This window comes from Kockovaella imperatae (assembly GCF_002102565.1).
Source record: "Kockovaella imperatae strain NRRL Y-17943 chromosome Unknown BD324scaffold_13, whole genome shotgun sequence".
NCBI classification, from domain to species: Eukaryota; Fungi; Basidiomycota; class Tremellomycetes; order Tremellales; family Cuniculitremaceae; genus Kockovaella; species Kockovaella imperatae.
The window spans coordinates 1-20,646 of record NW_019028953.1 but is presented as its reverse complement, the minus strand read 5'-3'; the positions used below and the strand labels follow the sequence as shown (position 1 = coordinate 20,646).

The 20,646-nt window shown below is 52.0% G+C and overlaps 10 protein-coding genes across 10 annotated transcripts; 7 read left to right on the top strand and 3 right to left on the bottom strand.

Moving 5' to 3' along the window:
* Nucleotides 1-10: 10 nt before the first annotated feature.
* Nucleotides 11-1,181, top strand: BD324DRAFT_583192 (chromatin associated protein KTI12; the record flags this gene model as incomplete). The annotated part of the gene is made up of 6 exons (XM_022013601.1): nt 11-182; nt 236-396; nt 446-522; nt 583-733; nt 793-998; nt 1,100-1,181. The coding sequence occupies 6 exons, from the start codon at nt 11-13 to the stop codon at nt 1,179-1,181; spliced, it is 849 nt and encodes a 282-aa protein (XP_021868877.1).
* On the bottom strand, nt 1,151-2,654 carry BD324DRAFT_123828 (hypothetical protein). The gene is made up of 4 exons (XM_022011969.1): nt 2,466-2,654; nt 2,150-2,409; nt 1,386-2,089; nt 1,151-1,336 (listed from the first exon to the last, which is right to left on the bottom strand). Exons 1-4 carry the CDS (start codon nt 2,583-2,585, stop codon nt 1,287-1,289), a joined length of 1,134 nt encoding a protein of 377 aa, XP_021868876.1. The 5' UTR covers nt 2,586-2,654; the 3' UTR covers nt 1,151-1,286.
* Nucleotides 2,655-3,705: 1,051 nt separating this feature from the next.
* On the top strand, nt 3,706-4,934 carry BD324DRAFT_583173 (Serine/threonine-protein kinase BUD32; the record flags this gene model as incomplete). Its single annotated transcript, XM_022013600.1, has 6 exons — nt 3,706-3,771; nt 3,842-4,325; nt 4,369-4,496; nt 4,596-4,718; nt 4,773-4,842; nt 4,897-4,934. The coding sequence occupies 6 exons, from the start codon at nt 3,706-3,708 to the stop codon at nt 4,932-4,934; spliced, it is 909 nt and encodes a 302-aa protein (XP_021868875.1).
* Nucleotides 4,935-5,223: 289 nt separating this feature from the next.
* Nucleotides 5,224-6,690, bottom strand: BD324DRAFT_652901 (hypothetical protein; the record flags this gene model as incomplete). Its single annotated transcript, XM_022018576.1, has 6 exons — nt 5,224-5,775; nt 5,829-6,122; nt 6,179-6,272; nt 6,336-6,410; nt 6,486-6,581; nt 6,638-6,690. The coding sequence occupies 6 exons, from the start codon at nt 6,688-6,690 to the stop codon at nt 5,224-5,226; spliced, it is 1,164 nt and encodes a 387-aa protein (XP_021868874.1).
* A 1,823-nt stretch (nt 6,691-8,513) lies between these two features.
* On the top strand, nt 8,514-9,720 carry BD324DRAFT_123450 (hypothetical protein). The gene is made up of 6 exons (XM_022011965.1): nt 8,514-8,728; nt 8,792-8,868; nt 8,955-9,102; nt 9,167-9,377; nt 9,436-9,492; nt 9,543-9,720. Exons 1-6 carry the CDS (start codon nt 8,621-8,623, stop codon nt 9,620-9,622), a joined length of 681 nt encoding a protein of 226 aa, XP_021868873.1. The 5' UTR covers nt 8,514-8,620; the 3' UTR covers nt 9,623-9,720.
* On the top strand, nt 9,628-10,199 carry BD324DRAFT_123476 (hypothetical protein). Its single transcript, XM_022011966.1, has one exon. It carries the CDS (start codon nt 9,819-9,821, stop codon nt 10,128-10,130), a length of 312 nt encoding a protein of 103 aa, XP_021868872.1. The 5' UTR covers nt 9,628-9,818; the 3' UTR covers nt 10,131-10,199.
* A 659-nt stretch (nt 10,200-10,858) lies between these two features.
* On the top strand, nt 10,859-11,673 carry BD324DRAFT_652899 (hypothetical protein; the record flags this gene model as incomplete). The annotated part of the gene is made up of 4 exons (XM_022018575.1): nt 10,859-11,002; nt 11,057-11,382; nt 11,441-11,526; nt 11,582-11,673. The coding sequence occupies 4 exons, from the start codon at nt 10,859-10,861 to the stop codon at nt 11,671-11,673; spliced, it is 648 nt and encodes a 215-aa protein (XP_021868871.1).
* Nucleotides 11,674-13,881: 2,208 nt separating this feature from the next.
* On the top strand, nt 13,882-15,929 carry BD324DRAFT_123412 (hypothetical protein). The gene is made up of 3 exons (XM_022011964.1): nt 13,882-14,409; nt 14,453-15,632; nt 15,684-15,929. Exons 1-3 carry the CDS (start codon nt 13,979-13,981, stop codon nt 15,885-15,887), a joined length of 1,815 nt encoding a protein of 604 aa, XP_021868870.1. The 5' UTR covers nt 13,882-13,978; the 3' UTR covers nt 15,888-15,929.
* Nucleotides 15,930-16,451: 522 nt separating this feature from the next.
* On the top strand, nt 16,452-18,607 carry BD324DRAFT_652897 (Prenylcysteine lyase-domain-containing protein; the record flags this gene model as incomplete). The annotated part of the gene is made up of 9 exons (XM_022018574.1): nt 16,452-16,845; nt 16,907-17,010; nt 17,060-17,116; nt 17,165-17,494; nt 17,541-17,687; nt 17,736-17,926; nt 17,981-18,224; nt 18,275-18,432; nt 18,484-18,607. The coding sequence occupies 9 exons, from the start codon at nt 16,452-16,454 to the stop codon at nt 18,605-18,607; spliced, it is 1,749 nt and encodes a 582-aa protein (XP_021868869.1).
* Nucleotides 18,608-19,054: 447 nt separating this feature from the next.
* Nucleotides 19,055-20,117, bottom strand: BD324DRAFT_123266 (hypothetical protein). Its single transcript, XM_022011963.1, has 3 exons — nt 19,799-20,117; nt 19,159-19,736; nt 19,055-19,105 (listed from the first exon to the last, which is right to left on the bottom strand). The coding sequence occupies exons 1-2, from the start codon at nt 19,975-19,977 to the stop codon at nt 19,304-19,306; spliced, it is 612 nt and encodes a 203-aa protein (XP_021868868.1). The 5' UTR covers nt 19,978-20,117; the 3' UTR covers nt 19,055-19,105; nt 19,159-19,303.
* Between the last annotated feature and the right edge of the window lie 529 nt (nt 20,118-20,646).

The window sequence follows — 20,646 nt, the reverse complement described above, 5'->3', positions numbered from 1 at the left end:
ACAATCAGTCATGGCGCTAGTGACCATAGCAGGGTATCCTTGCTCGGGCAAGTCCAGGATAGCTAGGATGCTCGCCGACGATTTTCGGGCAAGGTTACAGAGCTCTGAATATGACGGTCCGAAATTTGAAGTGGTCGTTGTGGATGATGATAGCTCGCACGTCCCGCGATCGGTATACGACGGTCAGTCAATCTTAGACTGCCCAGAGAGTCAGACTAGCTGAACCCTTGAGTAGACAGCAAAGTTGAGAAGTCCGGTCGAGCCAATCTGTTTTCTAATGTCACTCGATCTCTCGGTCAAGAGACCATCACAATTTGCGATAGTCTGAACTACATCAAAGGGTTCAGGTATCAAATGTACTGTGCAGCTAGAGAAGCCAGCTGCAGAGTATGCACTGTATGCCAACAGGCTCCGCATGTGGTTTCTCAGGCTGATTATCCTCCAGGTATATGTTGCTACTCCGCCAGAACGGTGTACAGAATGGCACGAAGAACGAGGAGAGTGTTCTTACAAGTCTACTACGTGAGCCGTCGGTTGCCTACAGTCGCTCATTACTTCTTCACGCTCATGACTCGTACGTAGCTTTGAGAACCTCATCATGCGATTCGAAGAGCCATCCTCGATGGTGAGGTGGGATTCACCGCTTGTCACAATCTCGCCAGACGAGGAACCGCCGTTAGAAGAGATCTGGAACATTGTAACGAAAGGCGAGAAGAAAGGACCGAATGCAGCGGTCATACAGGTACGACCCACATAACGATACATTTCGGGGCTGACAGCGCCCCACTTCAGCGACCCAAACCTCCGCCGAATACCTTACTGATCCTTACAAATACAACCCACACTATCACCACCTCCCTCCTCGCTCACCTCAATGCCGGTCCCGCCACTTCAACATACATTGTCCCCTGTCCGCCTGCTGCATCAGCCGGCAGCTTAACCCTCCATCTTCCTATGAGGCGCGTGACGCTGCCAGAGATGCAGCGGCTGAAGAGGCAGTTCGAAGGCGAGTGAGACCGTTGGCAAGATGCCCACTGAGAGCCATGACCTGATAAATAATTACAGGCGTTCAAAGTCGAGCGGAAAAATCCAACTCCAGAGCTGCGGGCAGCTGGTCTGAGAGTGAAGTAGCGAGTGCTTTTGTACGATTTCTCGAGACTGTCTGGGCGACGGCGCCGTAGCGGTCATGACATCGTTGTCTGAGTCACGCAGGATGCGCACATTTGCACTCAAGACTGTGTGTCCATCATTTCCTCGTCCGTCAGGACCGTCTGTAACCACCCAAGCTACCGTGTGTCTGTAAATTGCGTCGCGTGGTATCTTTGTCTCGCCGTCACTAATCGAGCTCTAGTCAGATACGCCTCCCCAATGTAATCCAAACTCACAGTCCCTGATGTTCTCGTATGCCGCATTGATAACCGCCAGTTTGTCTCCCTTTCCACCGAGATCCGTGTGATGTTTGAGGGCGAGGTCAAGCCTGAGAGACTTGATCTCTAGATCGACTTGAGCGGCCAAATCAGCGACCAGATACCTGCCTCTCGGGTGCCTGATGCCAAGTCGCAAGTAATGACCCTGAAAATCAGGCACTAGCTCGGTGGGACTGGGATCTCTGGCATAATCTTCAACCTGGAGAGATTTTGGCGATGACTTCGGCGTTGATTTGGGCTTGGGCGATGGCGGAGGTGGTTTGACTTTTGCTTGTGTGGATTTGAATTGGGGGTAAGTGTAGGCGTTGATATTGATTCTTGGCAATGGACCACCACTATTTTGGGCTTTCTGGCTGGCAGAGCGAGGAGGCGGAGGAGGCGGAGGCGGATTTCTAGCAGACCGGTGCGATGAGGACTTAGACTTAAGTCCTCCCCCGGTCAACGATCCGCTAGAATTATTTCGATATTTTGCTGTCGATGCATCGTAAGGATGGGGAACTTCTTGTCCAGACTCGTTCCTCGTCGTCATCATAATAGACCGTTTGTACTCGTGGGTTCCGGGTATGTACTCGGATGGTACGTGTGATGCCCCAGCCCAGACTATCGAACCTTTCTTGTCAACCACTTGTGATTCGTTTCTGATGCTGTCCATAGCCTTTCGTCTGTTTGGCGCAGTCAGCTTTTCTCGGTACGCGGTTGACAAAATTGCAGATTTCACTCACATGACCTCCAAGACTCCCACCGGGGTGGAATTGGATGACCTAGAGAGTTTCTTCGCGAAAGACGCAAATCGTGTTCGAAGTGAGGAGGTCACTGAGGACGGATTTAATGGCATGATGTGAGGATTAGACCAGACAGGCCCTGCTCTTGGTGTGTCTTTGTAAATAATGTCATTGAAAATTTCGCTCTTCGAAGTGGGATCTAATAGGTTGTATTTACCGCAGCGCGAAACGGCGATTAGCGTGAGAGCAAATGAATCGCCCTGTTCGTGAGGGATGAATCAGCTCCAATGTGTCCGGATCTGCCTACTGCACTCACATCCGCCCATGTGTCTCGCGCGTAATGAGCGCGCCCTTGATGATAACCCAGTGGGATGCTTCTACTGCGCCGATCGAAATAAGCGTCCCCAAAAGTCGTTGATCCATCAGGCAAAGTCATCCTGTAGACTGGTCTGTAAATGGGTACATGACACTTGAAGTCGTTATTCGCGTCAGTGATCGGCCCTACACTCCCTTCAGAGTGCCTACCTGGAGCTGAAGACCATTCTCTATTGGCAACGTACAAAGCTTGACGCCGTCCTCAAAAACGCAGGACGTCAAACGAGCTATCTTCGCGACAGACGCATCACTGAGAGTGGGAGGTGCGTTGGCGAACTCCGGAAAGGAGTCGTGCACGAAGTAGTCCTGGAGGTGATCATATCGCCCTTGAGGATCGGGCGTTGCGTTCTTGTCTTTGAGAGTACTGAACATTGCATCGAGCTCCGTCAACAACTCCAGGTTGTCACAGAGGAACAAGCCACTGGAGGATACAGGCGTATTGTCAGCAATCATCTTCATAACTGATCTTCCGTCCGACATACTGGCACCAGTGCCCTTCTGGGACTGCCGCAACACTGATACCTGTAGCAGTGACGTCAAGATAGTCACACTGCACAGTCTTCTTTCGGACGGAGGCTTCTGAACGAAATGCGAAGAATGTCACCCAAAACGGGACGAGGTGGAAGGTAAACTTGGTCCCTTCGGGCTACTTAGGGTTGTCAGAAATTGGGTCTCTTCTTGACACCCGGAGAAACGTACAAGCTCAGCCAGTCGGTCCTCTGGCTCAGCCAGAATTGGCAAGAAGCGTATTCTCCCCAGAGGATCCTGACCGGCCAGAGAGGAAAGCACTGCGTTTGCGGCGTCACTGTAGTACCTGAGGGGCGATTTCGGTACGCCTGGGTACCGTCTCTGCCAGCCATGTCGAACTGTGCTGAATAGCGCTGTGCAGCCTCTGAGGCGATTGTGAAGGCGCATGGGCACGACTCTATACGATAACTTTCCCTGTACGTCACCAAGACATGACTGAGATAGATCTGCTCTGCTGGACTTGTAAGAACCGAATGGTGGTGATCTAGAGAGAACAATAAGTGTCAGGAATTTCGGTTCGTCGGGCGGGGGTTGATCGAAATTTCACCGCCGAAGCTTATGATTGTTGGCCTTCGATCTCTCTTCGTCAAACTTAGAACATCTTTCAGACTCGGAGCAGCTGGAAGGCAGTCGGCAGTTATACTGAGAGCATCATGACCATCTCAGCATCCCACCATCTCCTGGATCAAGCGATGCTCATCAAACAAGGAGCTGAAGCGGTAAGCGACTTGCTCGGGAAGAGCCATCACCGAAGAACGCCTTGGCTGACTGGATGGGCTTCTCTCATAGAAAGTATACAGTCTCGACTCCCTCTTACCTCAGCCTACGATCTATTGGCCGCCATCAGGCCCCTCTAAGCCATCTTCGACCGCTCAAATACAGCAGACTACCGCACCGAAATGTTCCGTGATCCTTAAATATCGCTTCAAGAAACAATACCGACACCCCGCTCTGGACTTGTCGTTGACGAGATCTCGCCTCGCGTTCGAGGCTCGTGCGCTGGCCAGATGTACCCGTGCTGGAGTTGTCGTCCCTCATGTGATGTGGGTGGATGATAGGAATGGGGTGATTGGGATGGAAAGGATAGATGGGTGGAGTGTGCGTGAAGTTCTAGGCGGCGGAGCAGAGGGTGAGATGACGGTGGAGGAAGAAGACGAGGAAGAGATTGGAGAGATGGAGATGGAACGGAGCAAGGATCAGGTCGACTCTATCAATGCGGATGAGACAGAGAGCGAGGGCTGGACGGCTCTCCGTTCTAAGGGAGTCACCAAAGGTAACGTGCAGTCACTTTAGCTAGCATGCTGACGTGCACACAGAACACCTCATGACCTCAATCGGGAGAGCCATTGCCAAGCTCCACGGAACTGCCATCATTCATGGTGATCTGACCACATCGAATATGATGGTCCGATTCACACCCAACGGAAGTGAGCCTTATGAAATCGTGAGTCGGGATCCTCGTCTTCCCGACCTTCTTCTCCTCTCTCGACCTCTGACGGAATCTCAAGCACCTCCCCATCCGGTTGCTGACCTTGCCTCTTAGGTCTTAATCGACTTTGGACTGTCGTCCACTGCAACATTGCCCGAACACTACGCTGTAGACCTGTACGTTCTTGAACGAGCTTTCGCGAGCACCCACCCACAATCCGAGGGGTTATACGCCGGAGTCAGTTCCCCTTCATGGGTCATATGAGCATTTTCTAATGGAATATTTGTGCAGGTCCTAGCGGCGTACGCAGAGGGACTCGGCGAGAAAAAGTGGAGGCCAATTCAGACAAAGTTGAAAGAAGGTATGTGCATGCAGACTTCATCGCTTGGGTCGACCACTGATCCGCACGTGATAGTTCGACTCCGTGGTCGAAAGCGTGACATGACAGGATGAACAGGATGTATGATCACGTGGGAAGACAGAGGAAAGTCACAGGTGAAGACAATATGTACAGGCTTTTGAACGACATGTGCGAAGCTGGATCCACCTCTCTTCTCTTGCTGTACAGTCACTCCAACTCCTCGGGTTCAAGAACCGCTCTATCTTTGCTATCGTGGTATCGATGGATATACGCAGTGACTTGCAAGCCACAAGAACGACTCAACGACACTTTCACATCCATGGGTAAGGGACGATGCGATCGTGCCATCGGTGGGTCGGCTTTCTCGTAGGCGTAATCACGCTAATCAAAAGGTCGACATATTAAGCAGGCGGTATGATGCAGCGGTCTCGGCTCACCCATCTCATCATCCATATCCTTCGGACTCGTGAAGAAGACAGCCTCACTGGTAGGGTTTACAGCGTCCTGATCAGTGACCAAGGGGTAGTCTACCATCAGATTGCCCTGTCCAGCGATCTGAACAACGGCAAGCGGCTCGAATGACAGTTGGGGCGTCTGAAGCACCGTCGAGGCCGTCGTCAACCGCGCGTCGACATCCACCTTGTCTTGCGTGGATCGTGACGTCTTGATCGGATCCAATTTGTGCTGCGGTCGTCGACGGCTAGGAGTCGTACTACTGGTCGACGATCCGCTCGACAATCTTGAGGGTTTCTTGGCTTTACAATTGAAAGCCTGCGACGGTGGATTGGACACGCTGCTATTGGACCTTGCTCGCGGCCTGGAGAAGAAGTGCGACGGCACTTCGATGATCGACATGGGCTTCGGCGGCGGTCGATTATAGAGGAACGATGGCCTCGTATCGAGCAGGTTCCATTTAGGCTTGCTTGGTTTCGGCTAGGGGAATCAGTGTCGGCGGAAGAAGGTGCGCTGCCAACTCAGCCACATACTCTGCTCAGGTCGACGATGATACTCGCCACCTCCATCTCATCTTCGTCCCATGCCGGCGATCTCACGGCATCGTTCTTCTTTAGGGCCTTCCCCCCATCGTCAACGCTCTTGCATTTGAGCCTGATTTTCGCCGACGGCTTGGACTTCTGCCCAGAACGGAAATAGTGCTTCGAAAGGGAAGCCGTCCGGATCGTGATCCGGCTCCCCTGCTTCTGCTGCTCCCGTTGCTGCCTCTTGGTCTCGCGTGCACGGATGGCGTCGAGGTCGGGCAGGGTCCCAGCATCTTTCGCAGCCTTGGGACTCATCAACGACTACTCGTCATACACTGGCGACTTCACGACTCACGTACAATCCGCATCGGTTGCACAGTCTTCGTTCCTCCTCCGAAAATGCTTGGCCTCATCTCGAGGATCTTTGCGCCACTGCGCTGTCTCGTCTTGCGTCTGCAGAACGCTTGTCAGTCTACTGCGCTCTTTCTACCGTTTTCGATTACGTCGATCACTCACTGCACCGCAGTGTCTGCAAACGCCAGGAGCGACGGATTTCTTGCCTTTGCCGGAATGAGCAGGCTGGCGTTTTGCCTGATGGGCTCGTCAGCCTCTGTGAAAGCCGCGAAGCGGACCCTGAGTCAGGAGCCTCGCAGCATCGGTGCTCACCTGCGGGTAGCCCAAGTGGGGAGGTATCTTGGCGTTTCTGGCTGAGGTAGTATCGTCCGTCTGCCTGGAGGCAGCGACTGGTGAGTGAGGCATGCCCTTCAATTAGCCGTGCTTACGAATGTCAGTTGACACGCGGTTGCATTGTAACTCACTCGTCTGAGACGTCGAGGTCCAATGGCTGTGAAGAGTCAGCCTTTATGGTCATTTTGATGGCGAGGCTGCCTCATCATTGTGCTCATCATGCATGGACGTACCTCGTGCACCCCTGATGTACTGCAGATCAGCTCTGATCCTTCGTATGCGGACGTATCCGTGATCTCTAGGTATATCGGTGATGTGAGGATGTGTGTTCCAAGGAGTGTGTTTGTGGGTATGTGGATTAGGTTATGACTGGGGAAGTGATGTAGTGGGACAAGATGGCGAACCGAGATGGAGGGAGATCTGTGGGGAGAAGAGGGGCAATGCCGACAGTACTATCTCCCAAGTCGATGCTGGACATCTCGCCCCATTCAGAGTCTCCTTGGTGAGAGGTAGGAGGTCGACTTGAAAGGAAAGTCCAAATGACAGTGTGTCGTCAAGAGTGAGTCGGAGTTGGAAATGAGTATGTGGCAGTGAGATGTAGGTGTCAAATGAGGGTGGGGGTGTGGACCTGCACAGAAGGATTATGGGGACAGATGGTGAGAGATACAGAAAGAGACTTGAGCTTCGTTGTGATATACACGATCCTAAGCAAGGTAAACGTGGTACCCGAGGGTCATACTGTCAACAAGCCAAAGGGGAGTGGAGAAGGATTGAACATTGAGATTTCGAAACACGAGGCAAAAGGAGCCCCTTTGCGTTGAGCGGCAAGGCTCAACTGCAGTTGACGGGGCTGATGCCCATTCCCGTACACGAAGAGTCAGAAGACTCCGATGCGAGCAGATTGTCCAGGCAGATTCCCAGCGTCGATCACACCTTCTGACACCTCAGCAGCACAATATAGAAGACACACCCAGATCTCGCTGATCCTCGTACTCACATTCCGATGGCCCGTCAGAAGCCCCTCTCGCCTGTCATGCCCTCAACTGTTGCACTCAATATTCGAAGCAAGCTAATAAGCCGATATAGAAGGATCGGCGCTGGTTCAGGGATGAGAAGCGTATCTGTCAGGAGATCCGAACGTCTTGCCGGGACATCACTATTAGATTGAACAAAAGTCAGGATGGGCCTGACGAAATGAAGAACTCCATCCGTCCTGAGGGGGTTTCCATCAAGCAGTAGGGCTTCCAGTGGTGGAGCGGACTGGACCCTCAGAACAACACGATCTTGGGAACCTATCTGTTCTGAGAAGCGATTCCAGCATTTCCTCCTTGTGCATGGTTTCTGGAAAAGTTAGGACGGATCAGACCGGCCACCATGGAATCCGCTGTACCCCTCATAGAGTCAGTCTAGACTCCCGCAGCCTTCGTCTATGATTTGCGGAGCAACGATTCACTGGAATTCCCTGTCTGGATAAGTCCACCACATCGCAGTGGTCTGAGCTCGCATTCGGAGAGTTTATCATCAAGCGAGGACCTTTTCACGCTGCCTCGTGTTTCCGATGCGAGCGTTTGTGTATCCTCTTCTGTGTACTGTGTGGTGTTAGAGTTAATCTTCCCAAGTTCCTGTCACATGAGGTTCTAGCCTCCTTGCGTGATCAAACCGTGTATCCTTGGCCATTCAACTTCAAGTCACTGTACATAAGGCTGTCACTCTATTCGACAGCTGGCTTTAGGGCAGCCGCAAGCGACTTCAGAACTGTCAACCAGTCTTGGCCCTCTTTGTTGCAACCAAACTGAGACTGGTGGATCATATCTATGCAGCTATGCGGGAGCTTCGTACCATACCACAAGCTGCGCCATGCACGCTCAGTTCAAGGAAAGTGGCAGATCCCACCGAGAGTTCGTGCATCGCTGCCACTTCGCTACTATGTGGTATCATAAAAAGCTAACTCCACGTGGTCGGGTATTGGCGGCAATCTCGGACAAAGGACAACGGGGGCCGTCGCTGGCGGCCATGTTGATAAGGGATCTCGTCGACTTCCTGTGATTGACAGTTCGAGGCGCTTGACTGGCATTGCAACATTGTTGAACGCTCCTCGCTGAGGCTTATAAACCATGCCCACACCTCATAAACTTCGCTCTCAAGGCCCCGCTGAGGATATTGACCTGGATCATCCTCATGGTCGGGACACGGAAGGTAGCATGTTCGATATCGAATACCAGGTTAGTCACGAGCATGCGATGGGACCTCGGAGCACAGGAAGCTGATAATGTCAATTCTGTCAGATGGTCCAGTATGGATCCTACCATCATACAACTGGTAACAGACTCATTCACCACGTCTGTGTTCCCGCCATTTGCTGGTGAGTCGCCGTCGACGTATCCCTCAGGATGCAGACGCAGGAAGGTTCAGGCGATCAGGCAGCCAAGGAGACTGACCATACTCCAGGGCAACTCTGTTAATGCTGGCACCGTTGAAGGTCCCTGGATACTCCGTGACCGTTCTAGCGAAAGGATTCGCTTTCCAGCCATCATTTAGCCTTTTCCTCGCGACATTCTACCAGGTTTTCTACTTCATCCTGGAACCGACAGCAGCCGTGAGTAGATGCGGACGCTCAATATCGATTTTAAGAGCGCTGTTGACCCTATCTTTTGCCTCAGGCTGCCATGATGGGCCTTGTCGCGCTGGAATACCTCACAGCAACATACTGCTACGCTTTCACTCCGTCCTGGATCCCATTCCAATCGTCGTTCAACGGCAGTGCCGTACCATTCGGCGTTTTCGTGTTCGTCGTTGGGTTCTTGATACAGTTCGTCGGACATGGAGTGTTTGAGAAGCGCAAGCCGAGGTTGATGGACAATCTCTTCCAAGGTGAGTGAGAGAATTGTGCGACTTTCCCGAGGGAAAACACTGCTAAAGCACTGTGAAGCCTTCATCGCTGCACCTTTCTTCGTCTGGCTAGAACTGCTATTCATCTTCTTCAATTGTAAGTTTGAAGCTCGGATCATGCACTCGTTTGCTAAAAACCACTCGTAGACCGACCCGAACTGCAAGCGAAACTGGAGAGCAAAGTCGAGACCGAGCTCAGAAAGCTGAACAGCGCAAAGAACAAGTAGATTGTGGGGCCGACGATAGGGGAGCGGAGCGAGGCCATGGAACGAGGTCCAACATAGATGAGTTCTGCGACTGGAGCTGGACATCGCCCAACGGGAAGTGAATGAGTGGAGTGAGGATCATCTCAGATAATGAGGGAAGAGAAGATCAAATGACAGGCGAATTCAGAGCGACTTAGTGATAGCTCGATCATAGACAATGCTTCCCTCTCATGTAGCGCTACGTTTCGCTCCTTCATCTCGTGCGGGCGGAGGGTGGATATTCCCGACGAGCTGGCCGCAAGACAAATATTCCCCTCTCTCAACTGTCAAATCGAGCAACCGTACAACATGCATACATTGCACTATGCAAGCCATGACCATACGAGTGTCCGCCAAATGTGCATCGGCTACCAATTCAAGCTACCTGAATAGCTGTCAGCTTGTGGGTCTGCCGAAATGTCATCTCTCAACGCCCATTCCCATTTGGCGCCCGCTCGACCTCAAATCCCTCAGTGTAACTATGAACTAATAAACCATCTCGGCTCAACGATACCAGTCCCATCCACCGCCGACTTCAAGACGAAGCCATTGGACAATGGACAAGAATGAGGTATCTGGAGTGTTGGTACACTCCGAGCTTTGGTTGAATGAAAATGAATTGTCTTCCTAGGGATGAGGAGCAGCAGACGCAGCGAGCAAGGCTAGATCATCGAAGCAGAGACGTCCGATGAAGACTTTGTACCGGAGACTTCCGAAAGACACAGCTCGACACTCACAACTTCGCAAAAGCCTTGTCTGTACATGGTCTCCAAATGATGAGATACCTATTGAGATGAATACCAAAGTAGTTGGAATTTTTGGCGACGACCGGCAAGAAGGAGGGCTCAAATAAAGTTTTCACTCCTTGAGCGACGAGCGTGGCGGCGATCAGAGGCGTCAGAGGGTACTCAAATGCCGCTCCAGTCTGGACGTTAGGGAAGAGGCAGCGATGGGTAGCTCGAGGTCATTCATGAATGTCAGATGCGGGCTACAGTGATGATACCCAAAGCTCCCCACGTCGCTGAGCGATGTCTATCAAAGGACACTGAGCAATGACGCGCAGTTCAAGTGCGTGTGCCTGAGGAGATTTGTAGTTGGATGACATGGTTGGATGACAATGGGACAGTGGATGATTCGCTGATCACACTGATCACACTGATCTCAACATCTCACTGTATCCTCACCCTCATCCTAACATCTCTACCTTACGCATACACCATGACAGCCACTACCCGAGCTGCTGAAAAGGCAGAAGAAATCGCCAGCGACTCTGCTGATCTTCTCGCAGGTCAGGTCCCTGGAGACCCCGACAAGGCTGTCGGACATCCTTTGCATCCTGCAACCGTTCATTGGCCAATCGCGGTGAGCATTTGTGATAGGTCACCGAATGAGAGAAATCTGCTGAAGTCTTGTCAGTTCCTCACGGCATGCTTCGGCCTCACGACCATCACTCTCTTGCCAGCCAATCTCTACCCTTCGTTCTTCCTACCGCCACCATCTGCCATTCCTTCTCTGGTGCATTATTCTGCTGGCGCTGCGGTCTTGTCATCCGTCCCTGCCATTGTGACTGGAGCGGGGGAAGCTTACAAGCTCGCCAAGAAGGAATACAAGGAGAAAGGATCGTGGGAAGCTGTCTTTGACAACAGCTGGAACATGAAAGATGACGGTGGGAGGAAACTCAAGATGACAGTCAAGCATGCCAGCTTGAACGATGTGGTCATCTTTCTCGCCGCTTACAACTGGTGAGGATGGGATCCGTACAGCTGACTGTGTGATCGCTGACCTTTGCCGTTGATGCAGGTACCATGGCTGGGCTCATCCTTACGATCCTATCCCTGCTATCGTTCTGGCTCTGAACGCCGTTGCGTTCCCTGCGCTTCTATACTGTAAGTCAGTACCAGCCGGTCTGCGTCTGTGCTAATCAATATGATATGATTTCAGCCGCCATGCTCGGAGGAAGGATGGTCTATGAGTACGGTATGGGGGTTCAGCGACAAGGAGCAGGCAAACAGGTCAGGGAGAAGGACGAGTGATTGGATTACAGGCTGGCACGGGTCTCGGGAGTAAGAGCGCTGACCGGGATAGCTTTCGATGCAGCACGCATGACAGTCAATCTCATGCGCTTACACCCACTTTAAGCCTGGCTGACGTTATGACAGCAATCCCAATCATTGATCTCATCCTATTTATAATCGTCAGCTTTAAGTACAACTGAGACCCCTAGTCATTGTTCGACTGGCTGACCTTTGAATGCCCCGACCATTTCACTACAGGCTGATGACGCCAGCAGAGTACAGGATTACCGCTAGACACTGACCAGCCTTCTGAGACGCCCACTGTGGCTTCGAATGAAACGTTGCGCCCCCTCGATGGTCTAGTTATCAAGCTGAGCGTCATGAGATTGACGTGGACATATTGATCGATTGATCGATGCTACATTGGATTTGACAGGCACACCCCATACTCAGGGTCTGAGACACGAATGTCAAGGTCCGTGGGGTCTTTGTGCCTTGCTGACTTGCTGATGGACCCCTGCCAACCCACTGCTCCCTCTGTATGGGCCAGGACAACATCTGTTGACTGATTCTTCCAATAGATAGGTCATGTCAAGTTTCATTCATTCGTCGCCACAATTTTCCGTACATCTATTTGTTTTTCTTTTTTCTGGTTTTCTCTCTTCAAAAGTGTTATTCCTGGACTGACGCCTCACGCCCGATTCTTGCCAAGGTCCAGCTCTTCTCCTCTTTCATCATCCAGCACGTACATCTGGAGACGCCATGGCGGGTCTTTGCGACACTATCAGATGGGACATAGCGCGTCTCAGAGGACTCTTCGTCGCCGCAAGACTTTACATCGTATACTGTGCCTTTCTTTTATGTACGAGGGACGCCACATACTTATTGTGTGCTTCTTACCGGGACCTATTCGTGGGGTTGAGGGCTTCCAACTGATGGGCTGGCTCCGGCAAGGACAACAGAAATTGGCGACGGGTCCCGGCGTCTACTCCAGGACGAGCTCGGACGACGCTTTCCGCTGGGAGGGTAGAAAATGCAATCCGTACTAAAAGGCCCAGTTCAAAAGATCCGCACGCAATTTATTGACTCTAAGGCGAAACTTGATCCAACAGTCTCTTCGGACTATCTTTTTGTTCTGCGATCCAGATACCTTGGACGGCTGAGAGACATACGAGACAGGCCATTTTGTGGAGCGTGGAGCAGGTTCCAGCAGCCGCAGACGCAGGACAGGGTTCTGATTATAGGTTCAGAGGAAACAAAACAGGTGAGACAACATCCAGCAGCCTGGACCCCTTTCAGACAGTTTCAAGGAAACTTTGTTTACGTCTGGCTCTTCTCCACAGATCTCACAGCTGTTCGTCTATCTTCGCTCTTCACGTCGGGGTCGTTCGAGCTCAATGATACACGGGAATCTGCTCGTCATTATTTGGTGAGTTGGCTTGCCGTCGAGGTATTGCTCGGGATCTATGGCACTGTGTCCCTGCCAAAGTGGCTCTCGGTTCCTTGCCCCGCACTCTCAACCAGGTCACACGCCTCGCCCACCCGCCCTCCACCTCTTGCCATTCTCTTTTTTGCTTTTCTTTTTATTTCCTCAATCAGCTGGTATCGAAAAAAATAAAAGGTGGCCAATGTGGCTGCTCTCGATTCGCTCGCATTCCTCTGCGTGATGAAGTTCCCGCAGGAACATTCAAGCCCATGCGGTGCCTCTTGCTCAAGACAGAGTTAATCTGGCATCCCGGGTCAATTGCCGTAGACTCGAATGAAGAACCTCCCCTCTTAGCTCATATGGCGTCGTGGCTGCCTTTCAAACGTCCCCGCCGGTCCCCTTTCCCTCTTTGTCCTCAAGGGGTGGTCAAAGGGATCAGAGCCTAAGGCGAGCGAACAGCAGGATGGGGATCCTGTCAAGGAGGAGATCGTTGAAGGAAGACGAAAATTTCCCCGATGTCATGCCGTTCATGCTCAATCCTTCTCAATCCATCTCCGTGCCATCTTCTTCCTTTGGACCACTTGTCTTGTTCGATGATCCTGTTTCCCCTCACTGTCTTGATTCCGGATTGCCCACTCCCTTGTCATCTTGTCTATCCTACCCTCGAGAATTAATTGGAACCCCATTCAATACGATGTACTAATCTTCTCCTGCTTCTTACTTGCAGATCATCGACATTCCTCATCCTCTTCGTGAAGCTATCCTAGGGAGATCGTCGAAATAGGCTCCAACGCTTTGGCCGCATATAATACCAATCTCATCAGCCGCACGTACCCTTCACCCCACTTTCTCCACCTTGTACCTCACCATTGTCCTGGTCCAGCGCTGCCAGCTACGATGGCAACAGTCATGATGCCTCCCGCACCTCTCATGTTGGAACGGACAGGATCCCATCCATCATTGACCAATTCTACGTCGTCCGACGAACACGATCGACTTCCATCACATCGAGGTCTACCGCGAAGCGCACATTCCGAGGCACTTTTGACACCGATCTCTCTTCACCACGACCCCACCACTGAGCTTCGGTCTTCCGTCTCGGATCTGCTCTGCACATCTCCAGATACTGAATCCGGTGGATTGTTCCCCGTCTCAGCGAAACCAACTGATAACGAACGTGGACGAAAGGGAGGAAGACTCTACTTTTCCAAGAGTTATTCCGCTTTGAGATCCAAGTCGAAAGAGAGCAAGGAGAGCAAAGCGAGTAAAGAAAGTGAAAAGTCATCAAAGAGGAACAGGAGTCTGTCACTTGTGGCATCTGCTCAGCCGTGAGTCAGGATGTGCCACGCAAATACTTATGTTTCCCGGCAGGCCGAAACAATCTTCTTATGTCCCACCTGTGCCGCCAATGCCAACCTCGCTCCCACAGGCCCGCACTCCGCAGCCCAAGTCCTCAGGAGCTTTTGGATCATTCTTCCGGAAGCTCACCGGGAAATCCTCCAAATCTTCCAGTGTGCCGCAGCGGCCAGCTTTGAAGACGTCCGTTTCTCAACCTGCTCCCAGTACCCTCCCTCCACCTGAATCTAGAACTGTTCAGTCAGCCACCGCTACAGCATTCGTGGAATCTCCTCCATCACCACCTAAAAATCACGATCCTCTGCCTTTGTCGACAACTGCTGCTCGTCGAGTGAGCTCGCCGCCCATATCACCGCACGGCCGTCCCAGCACCGCTCCTCAAACCATCCGCGCAGTCGCCTCATCTGCATCCCTTCGAACGCAAAACAAGCGCCATTCTCGCCAACTGTCTCAGGGCTCAGGAAAGACAAAGTCTCCCAGTCGTCCAGGTACAGGAAACCGCGTTCCTCCCAGTTCAGCTTCGGTTCCCATGCTAGCGCATATGCGATCCGCTTCGGAAATGAGTGCGAAAGGTCTTCAAGCGTATCGTGCTTCCTTGTTGATCTCCACTCAAGCTGCAGAGAGGATCCCATTACCCGTCTCGCCTCAACGACCTTCTTTCGGCGATATTCTTAGCCAGCAGCCAGCGGTTGCCACACCGATTTCGAACGATGACAGTGATGGCGAGGCTATCCATGATAACGTTTTTACGACTTCGCCAAGCGTGAACATCGACGTTGCATTGCCGCCCAGCGCGAAAAAGCAAAGTCAAAGCTTCACCCTTGCTTCTGCGATCGCTGTGCCACCTCCACCGCGAATCGAGAAAGAAAGTCAAGAGCAGAAAGAGGAGTTGGAAGAAGTCGACTCTGAAGCGGAAGACGAATGTCAACCTTTGCCGAGTCGATCTGGTCCTCGTTTGGCGCCGATTGTCATCCCTCGACGCGGATCGAGTCCGAGAGACCAAGCTCGTGAACTGCCGAGCGCAGTTTCCACTATGACTACCACCTCGTCGACTGTCGAGAGCAGTGGTGGAGTGCCTATCACTCCTGTCTCCCCGATCTCATATGACCCTGTCGTGGACTCGCCAGAGCAGGATGTCAATCAGGGCAAGAACAGTAAGTGGAGACGTTCCATCATGGGTCTAGGTGCGGCTCCAGTGAGTACGATCCCCGTTTTGGCGAGTCTCTCGACTGACGTCTGGTCCCAGAAACAGATCCCCATCAAGGCCTCGCGCCGAACATCGAAAGCCGAACCACCCACATCTTACGACTCCTACATCGCTCACCAAAAGCGAATTGCATCGAATCGACAGAGCTGTCAACCCACTCTACACACTGCTAGCACCCTGGCAGAGGGCATAAGGCATATGAAGAAAGAAGAGCAGGACGCTGCCGAGACATTCTTCATGTAAGGATGGTCGCATAACTCCTTTGACAGGTGCGACGGGATTGACTGCGGAGAGGATCCCTTTCCCTTCTTGTATCCCACAGCGGGACTATCTCAAAATGGACAATCTATCATCGGAAGCTTGACATCTTGTAGGTGTTGTTGTGTACATGTAGTATTGCGTCTGTGTATAATGAACCATGAATGATCTGGTGATCTGCAAAGGGCAAGGGAGTCTCGCCACTCGCCACTCGCCGGTGAGACGCCACATTTGGCGATTTTAATTTTTTTTCCATTTTCGATCCGGAAGAAGCGGGAAGCTCATTATTGCAATTGCAGCAGGTCATTCCTCGGATTCTCTCAAGACTATCTCGTCCATCCGCCTCAACTCCCAGAAGCTCGTAGCGAGCGTCGAACAGAGAAGCGCATACAGCAATCATTGTCAGCACCGAGGTGTCTGAGTAACTGCAGGCCTGGCGCGGAAATTCGGTAGCGGGACATTCCTCGATCGACCACGGCTATTGTGCCTGAGCTCCACTCTCTGGTCCAGCTGCAATAAGCGGATAACAGAGTCAGCGTCTCTCGAGCCATGCTGCTCCCGGCTTTCTGTTCGAGCAGGCCTCGAGTAGTCCTCCTTACAGCATTCATATTGGTCTCTGCTCTACTCTTATTCCATCCTTCTTCACCGGCAGCCTCTTACTCCCCTGCGACTTTCAATTCTCAAGCCCCGTATTCCGGAGCAGGGTCCTTTCCGATATTTGACGACGACGAAGATTGGGTGTATGATCCCTCTATTCACCATGCAGCCGCAAATCAGACACGTGGGAAGAGAATAGCTATCATTGGTGCTGGAGCAAGTGGAAGTTCGGCGGCCTGGTTTATCCGAAGAGCGGGAAGAGTGATTGAGAAGCGATTAGGAAAGCAAGAAGGAGAGGTTCTGGGAGAGATCGTAATATACGACAAGGAGCCAAGCATCGGAGGCAGTGAGTGGTCCTGTCTGCCTGAAGGTCGGAGACCATTGGCTGATCGGCTTTTCGTCGATAGGGACGTCTGTTGTCTACCCGCACAATGACACCTCATTGAGACCCGTCGAGCTTGGAGCTAGCATATTTGTAGATTCAAACCGGCATCTTGTCAAGGCGACAAAGGTGAGCTGACTATCACGCGAATGCTCTCCCCGAAGCTGATGATGTGCAGCGATTCAACCTGAAAACTATTGACCCAGATTTCGGAGAGACTGGCCTTGGAATATGGGTTGGTGCTGCGTCTCGCTTGTCCGTACGCCGCTGAACACCCTCACAGGACGGGACTCAATTTCTATACACATCGTCCATTTCGAAGAAATGGTACTCTGACGTCTACGATACTGTCTCTGCCCTTCGCCGATATGGACCCCTCTCCCCATACCGGACACGTAAAGCCGTCGGGAACCTTCTCTCAAAATTCGCAAACCTCTATCACCCAACTTGGCTCGCTCAGATGGGGCCCGCAAGAGACGTAGAAACTTTCGTGGAACGTGTGGGATTGGGCTCAGAGTACACTGTGAGAAAGGGTGCAGAGTGGGCTACTGGAGTCCTGGGACTTGGTCAGAAATGGGTCGACGAGATCATGGAGGGAAGCACAAGAGTCAACGTCAGTATAGTATGGAAGACACCATTGGATACTGACACTTTGCCAGTACGCTTCCAACATGGTCGACATTCATGCGCTCGGAGCAGCCGTGTCAATGGCGACTGGAGGTGCAAAAGCTGTCGAGGGTGGAAACTATAGAATTTTTGAAGAGATGGTCAAAGAGAGTGGTGCTCGTACGAGACTGGGCGAAGAGGTAAGTCCGCAATTGTCCCTATTCTCTGCGCTTACTACCATCTTACAGGTCTTTGATATCCTTCCTCAGCATCAACTTGGTGAGACGCCTGCATTCGAAGTAAGATCTCGCATTCTGGCAACTGGCGAAGAACATCATGAAGGCAGTTTCGATCAAGTCTTCTACGCCATGCCATGGTATCACTCATCGAAAGATTACGGTCTGCACGGACTGCAGACTCATGCAGTGGAAAAAGTCGAGTGAGTGCCCTCATCTGTCCTCTTTCAGATGTGCGACTGACTTAGCTTCCCCAGATATCAGCGATATGTCCATCTGTTCGTGACATACTTCACGACCACTCGAGACCGACCGGTTCCATCTTTCTTTGGCCTACCGGAGGGCGTTGCGGTCCCCAATACCATACTCACCAGCTCAGTAGCGGCTCAGCAAGATTCTTCCATTCCACCTCCTAGATTCCAGTCCATCACATGGCATGGAGAGACCAAACCTGGTTCAGGGGAGTATATCGTTAAAGTCTTTTCCCAAACGTACCTCAAAGTCAGCTCACTTGTTTCTGATGATTGAGCCTTGACTGAGACCCCCTTTAGGATCACTTTATCCGCTCAATGATCGATGAAGAGCCTTCGTGGCTTGTCCGAAAAGAATGGAATAGTTACCCAGAACTGAGACCAAGGACCGAGTGGCCGCCAGTTGAGCCCGTCAAAGGTGTCCAGTACCTGGCGTCGCTGGAGCCGTGGATCTCTACGTGAGCTATCACGATCAATACCGTCTGTGACGAAGCTAATTGAGGATGCAGGATGGAGACCCAAACATTGTCCGCTCGAGAGGCTGTGGCTCGTGTGGTGTATGACTGGTGGGGCTTGGGCTATGGTGAATGTAAAGGAGGTGCGGACGCTTGGGATTGGTCTTGCGAACCATGAGGTACCTTCGTCGGCCTAGGGGCATGCGCGGTGAAGGATGTAGTGTAATGTCAATGCTGGATATAGATTGTATTATGCATGATCAACGACCTACGGGTTCCGGCTCGGCAAGCTCTGCATGGCGAGTGAATATTGTGCCAAGGACGGGCAATGTATGCAAGCAGCAATTCTTGTGCGCTCAATTGTGTCATGCTTTGTCACACGATGTCAAGGACATGCCCACCCGTGACTTGAGGATTCCAACGCGGTGATTGACTTGTTCGCACAAAGGGACTTCTTGTCTGCTGTCTGCCACAAGACTCTTGCCCCTGCAGCCGCCTCAATGGGATTTAGACTTATATGTCAGGCTAAAGCACGACCAGAGCATTTTTCACTCTCGCTCTAGCTACCTATGGATTCTCGGTCTGTCTACTTGTCTGAAGCTCTCCAAGAGTTGTTGCAGCACTTCGCGAGGGATCAATGCCCAGCTGAGCACAGTCACGCCAACCGCCAACTTGTCTAGGGTGGGATCGCATTCAGCGACATTTCAAGCGAGAGCGCCTTCGACTCACTATGCGGGCGTCGCCTCCACTTGCACTGTCTTAGTGGAATTGTCCCATTCTTCTAAGGCCGATTCAAGTATCCTGACCCATACAGCGTGATTTTCAACAGGCCCTGAGTATGCCCGGGCCACTGCCCAATGATAGTTCTGGGGAATCATCTTCGCCGCTTGGGGATCAATAGACGAGTGCTCCAGACAAGACAAGTTGTAGACGGCCGTCGAACCTTTGCCTGTCTGTCTCCGCTCACCATAGATTCTGAAGAGCTCGAAGACGACGGGTCTGATATCCCATTTACAGGCCAATGCGAACGCCTTCTGAGGGTTTCTTTTCGCGAGATTCCGGAGTGACCGATGAATGGATGATCGGACCAAGGCGTTGAAGTCGTACTTGTCCGCAAGTTGGAGCAGCCTGGAAACGGAGCGAAACCCAGGCGTTCTTTGAGGGTTCCATGAACTATGTCGAGGTAATAGGAGAGTGTCCGATAATCTTCGAAATCTTCATCAACCAGACGGATGATTGACCTGTTGCGTCCCATAATTTGCTTCTCCTCGGCTAGACCGTCTTTGAGCATCGATCGGAAGACAGCACTATAATCGTGCCGAAAGTCAGCCATCAGACCTGACGTTGCCAGTCAATTATCAGATATCACCTTGAGGAGTACAGGTACTCCTTGTCTACCAAGAACATGAGTCCGTCTGAGCTGATCAAAGCGCAGTTCGCATCCTCATCATCGTACTTGGGGTGAGTTTTGTTGGGGTCCCAGTCTAGGGGATCGGAGGCCGCCACAGCAGCAGGAGCGGTAGTCTTGCTCGTGAGTGCTTTCGGCATGATCGATGATCGGTCCTACTGCGAATTGATCAGGGATGCAAGAAGCACAGAGGAAGGTATGGGACGCTGAGGAGGTGCTGAAAGATTTCAATTGTACTTAATGCCGCGAAGCCGGAGACACGCGCGCCTATGAAGTTCCGGGTGCCTAGATGACTTGAAACGTGATGGTGTATTGGCATGCATCCGCAGTCCAGTGATCCGTAGATTTACGCCAACAAACACCTCCATAGACGTATGATGCTCATCACGTCTCTCGTCTGTCCCGTCCAAATAGCCTAAAGCTCCCGTGAACTCCCAGCGCCCCATCTCCCAAGAAGAAACCAAGCAAAGCCCGCAATACCAGCAGCAGTGACCAAGGCGCGGATGATGATCGCCACGACCAAGGCATGTCGTACAGCAGAGTAGAATGTGGAGAGTGCGGCACCGGACCAATTCATCCTGCCAGAGGTGTCATCCTTCTAGTCTACTTTGAAGAGAGCCTCACTCACCGCCTATCTGCTGCTCTGTCGGGACCACGAAGTGATGCCTCCCACCCTTTCACAACTTGACGGTACTGACGACCAAACACCCTACAGGCGTATGAGATACAGCCCACTTACATACACCGGACGTCACCCACCAAATCCAGAAATTCACATCGGGATACGAAAGCGAGGAAAAACACGGACG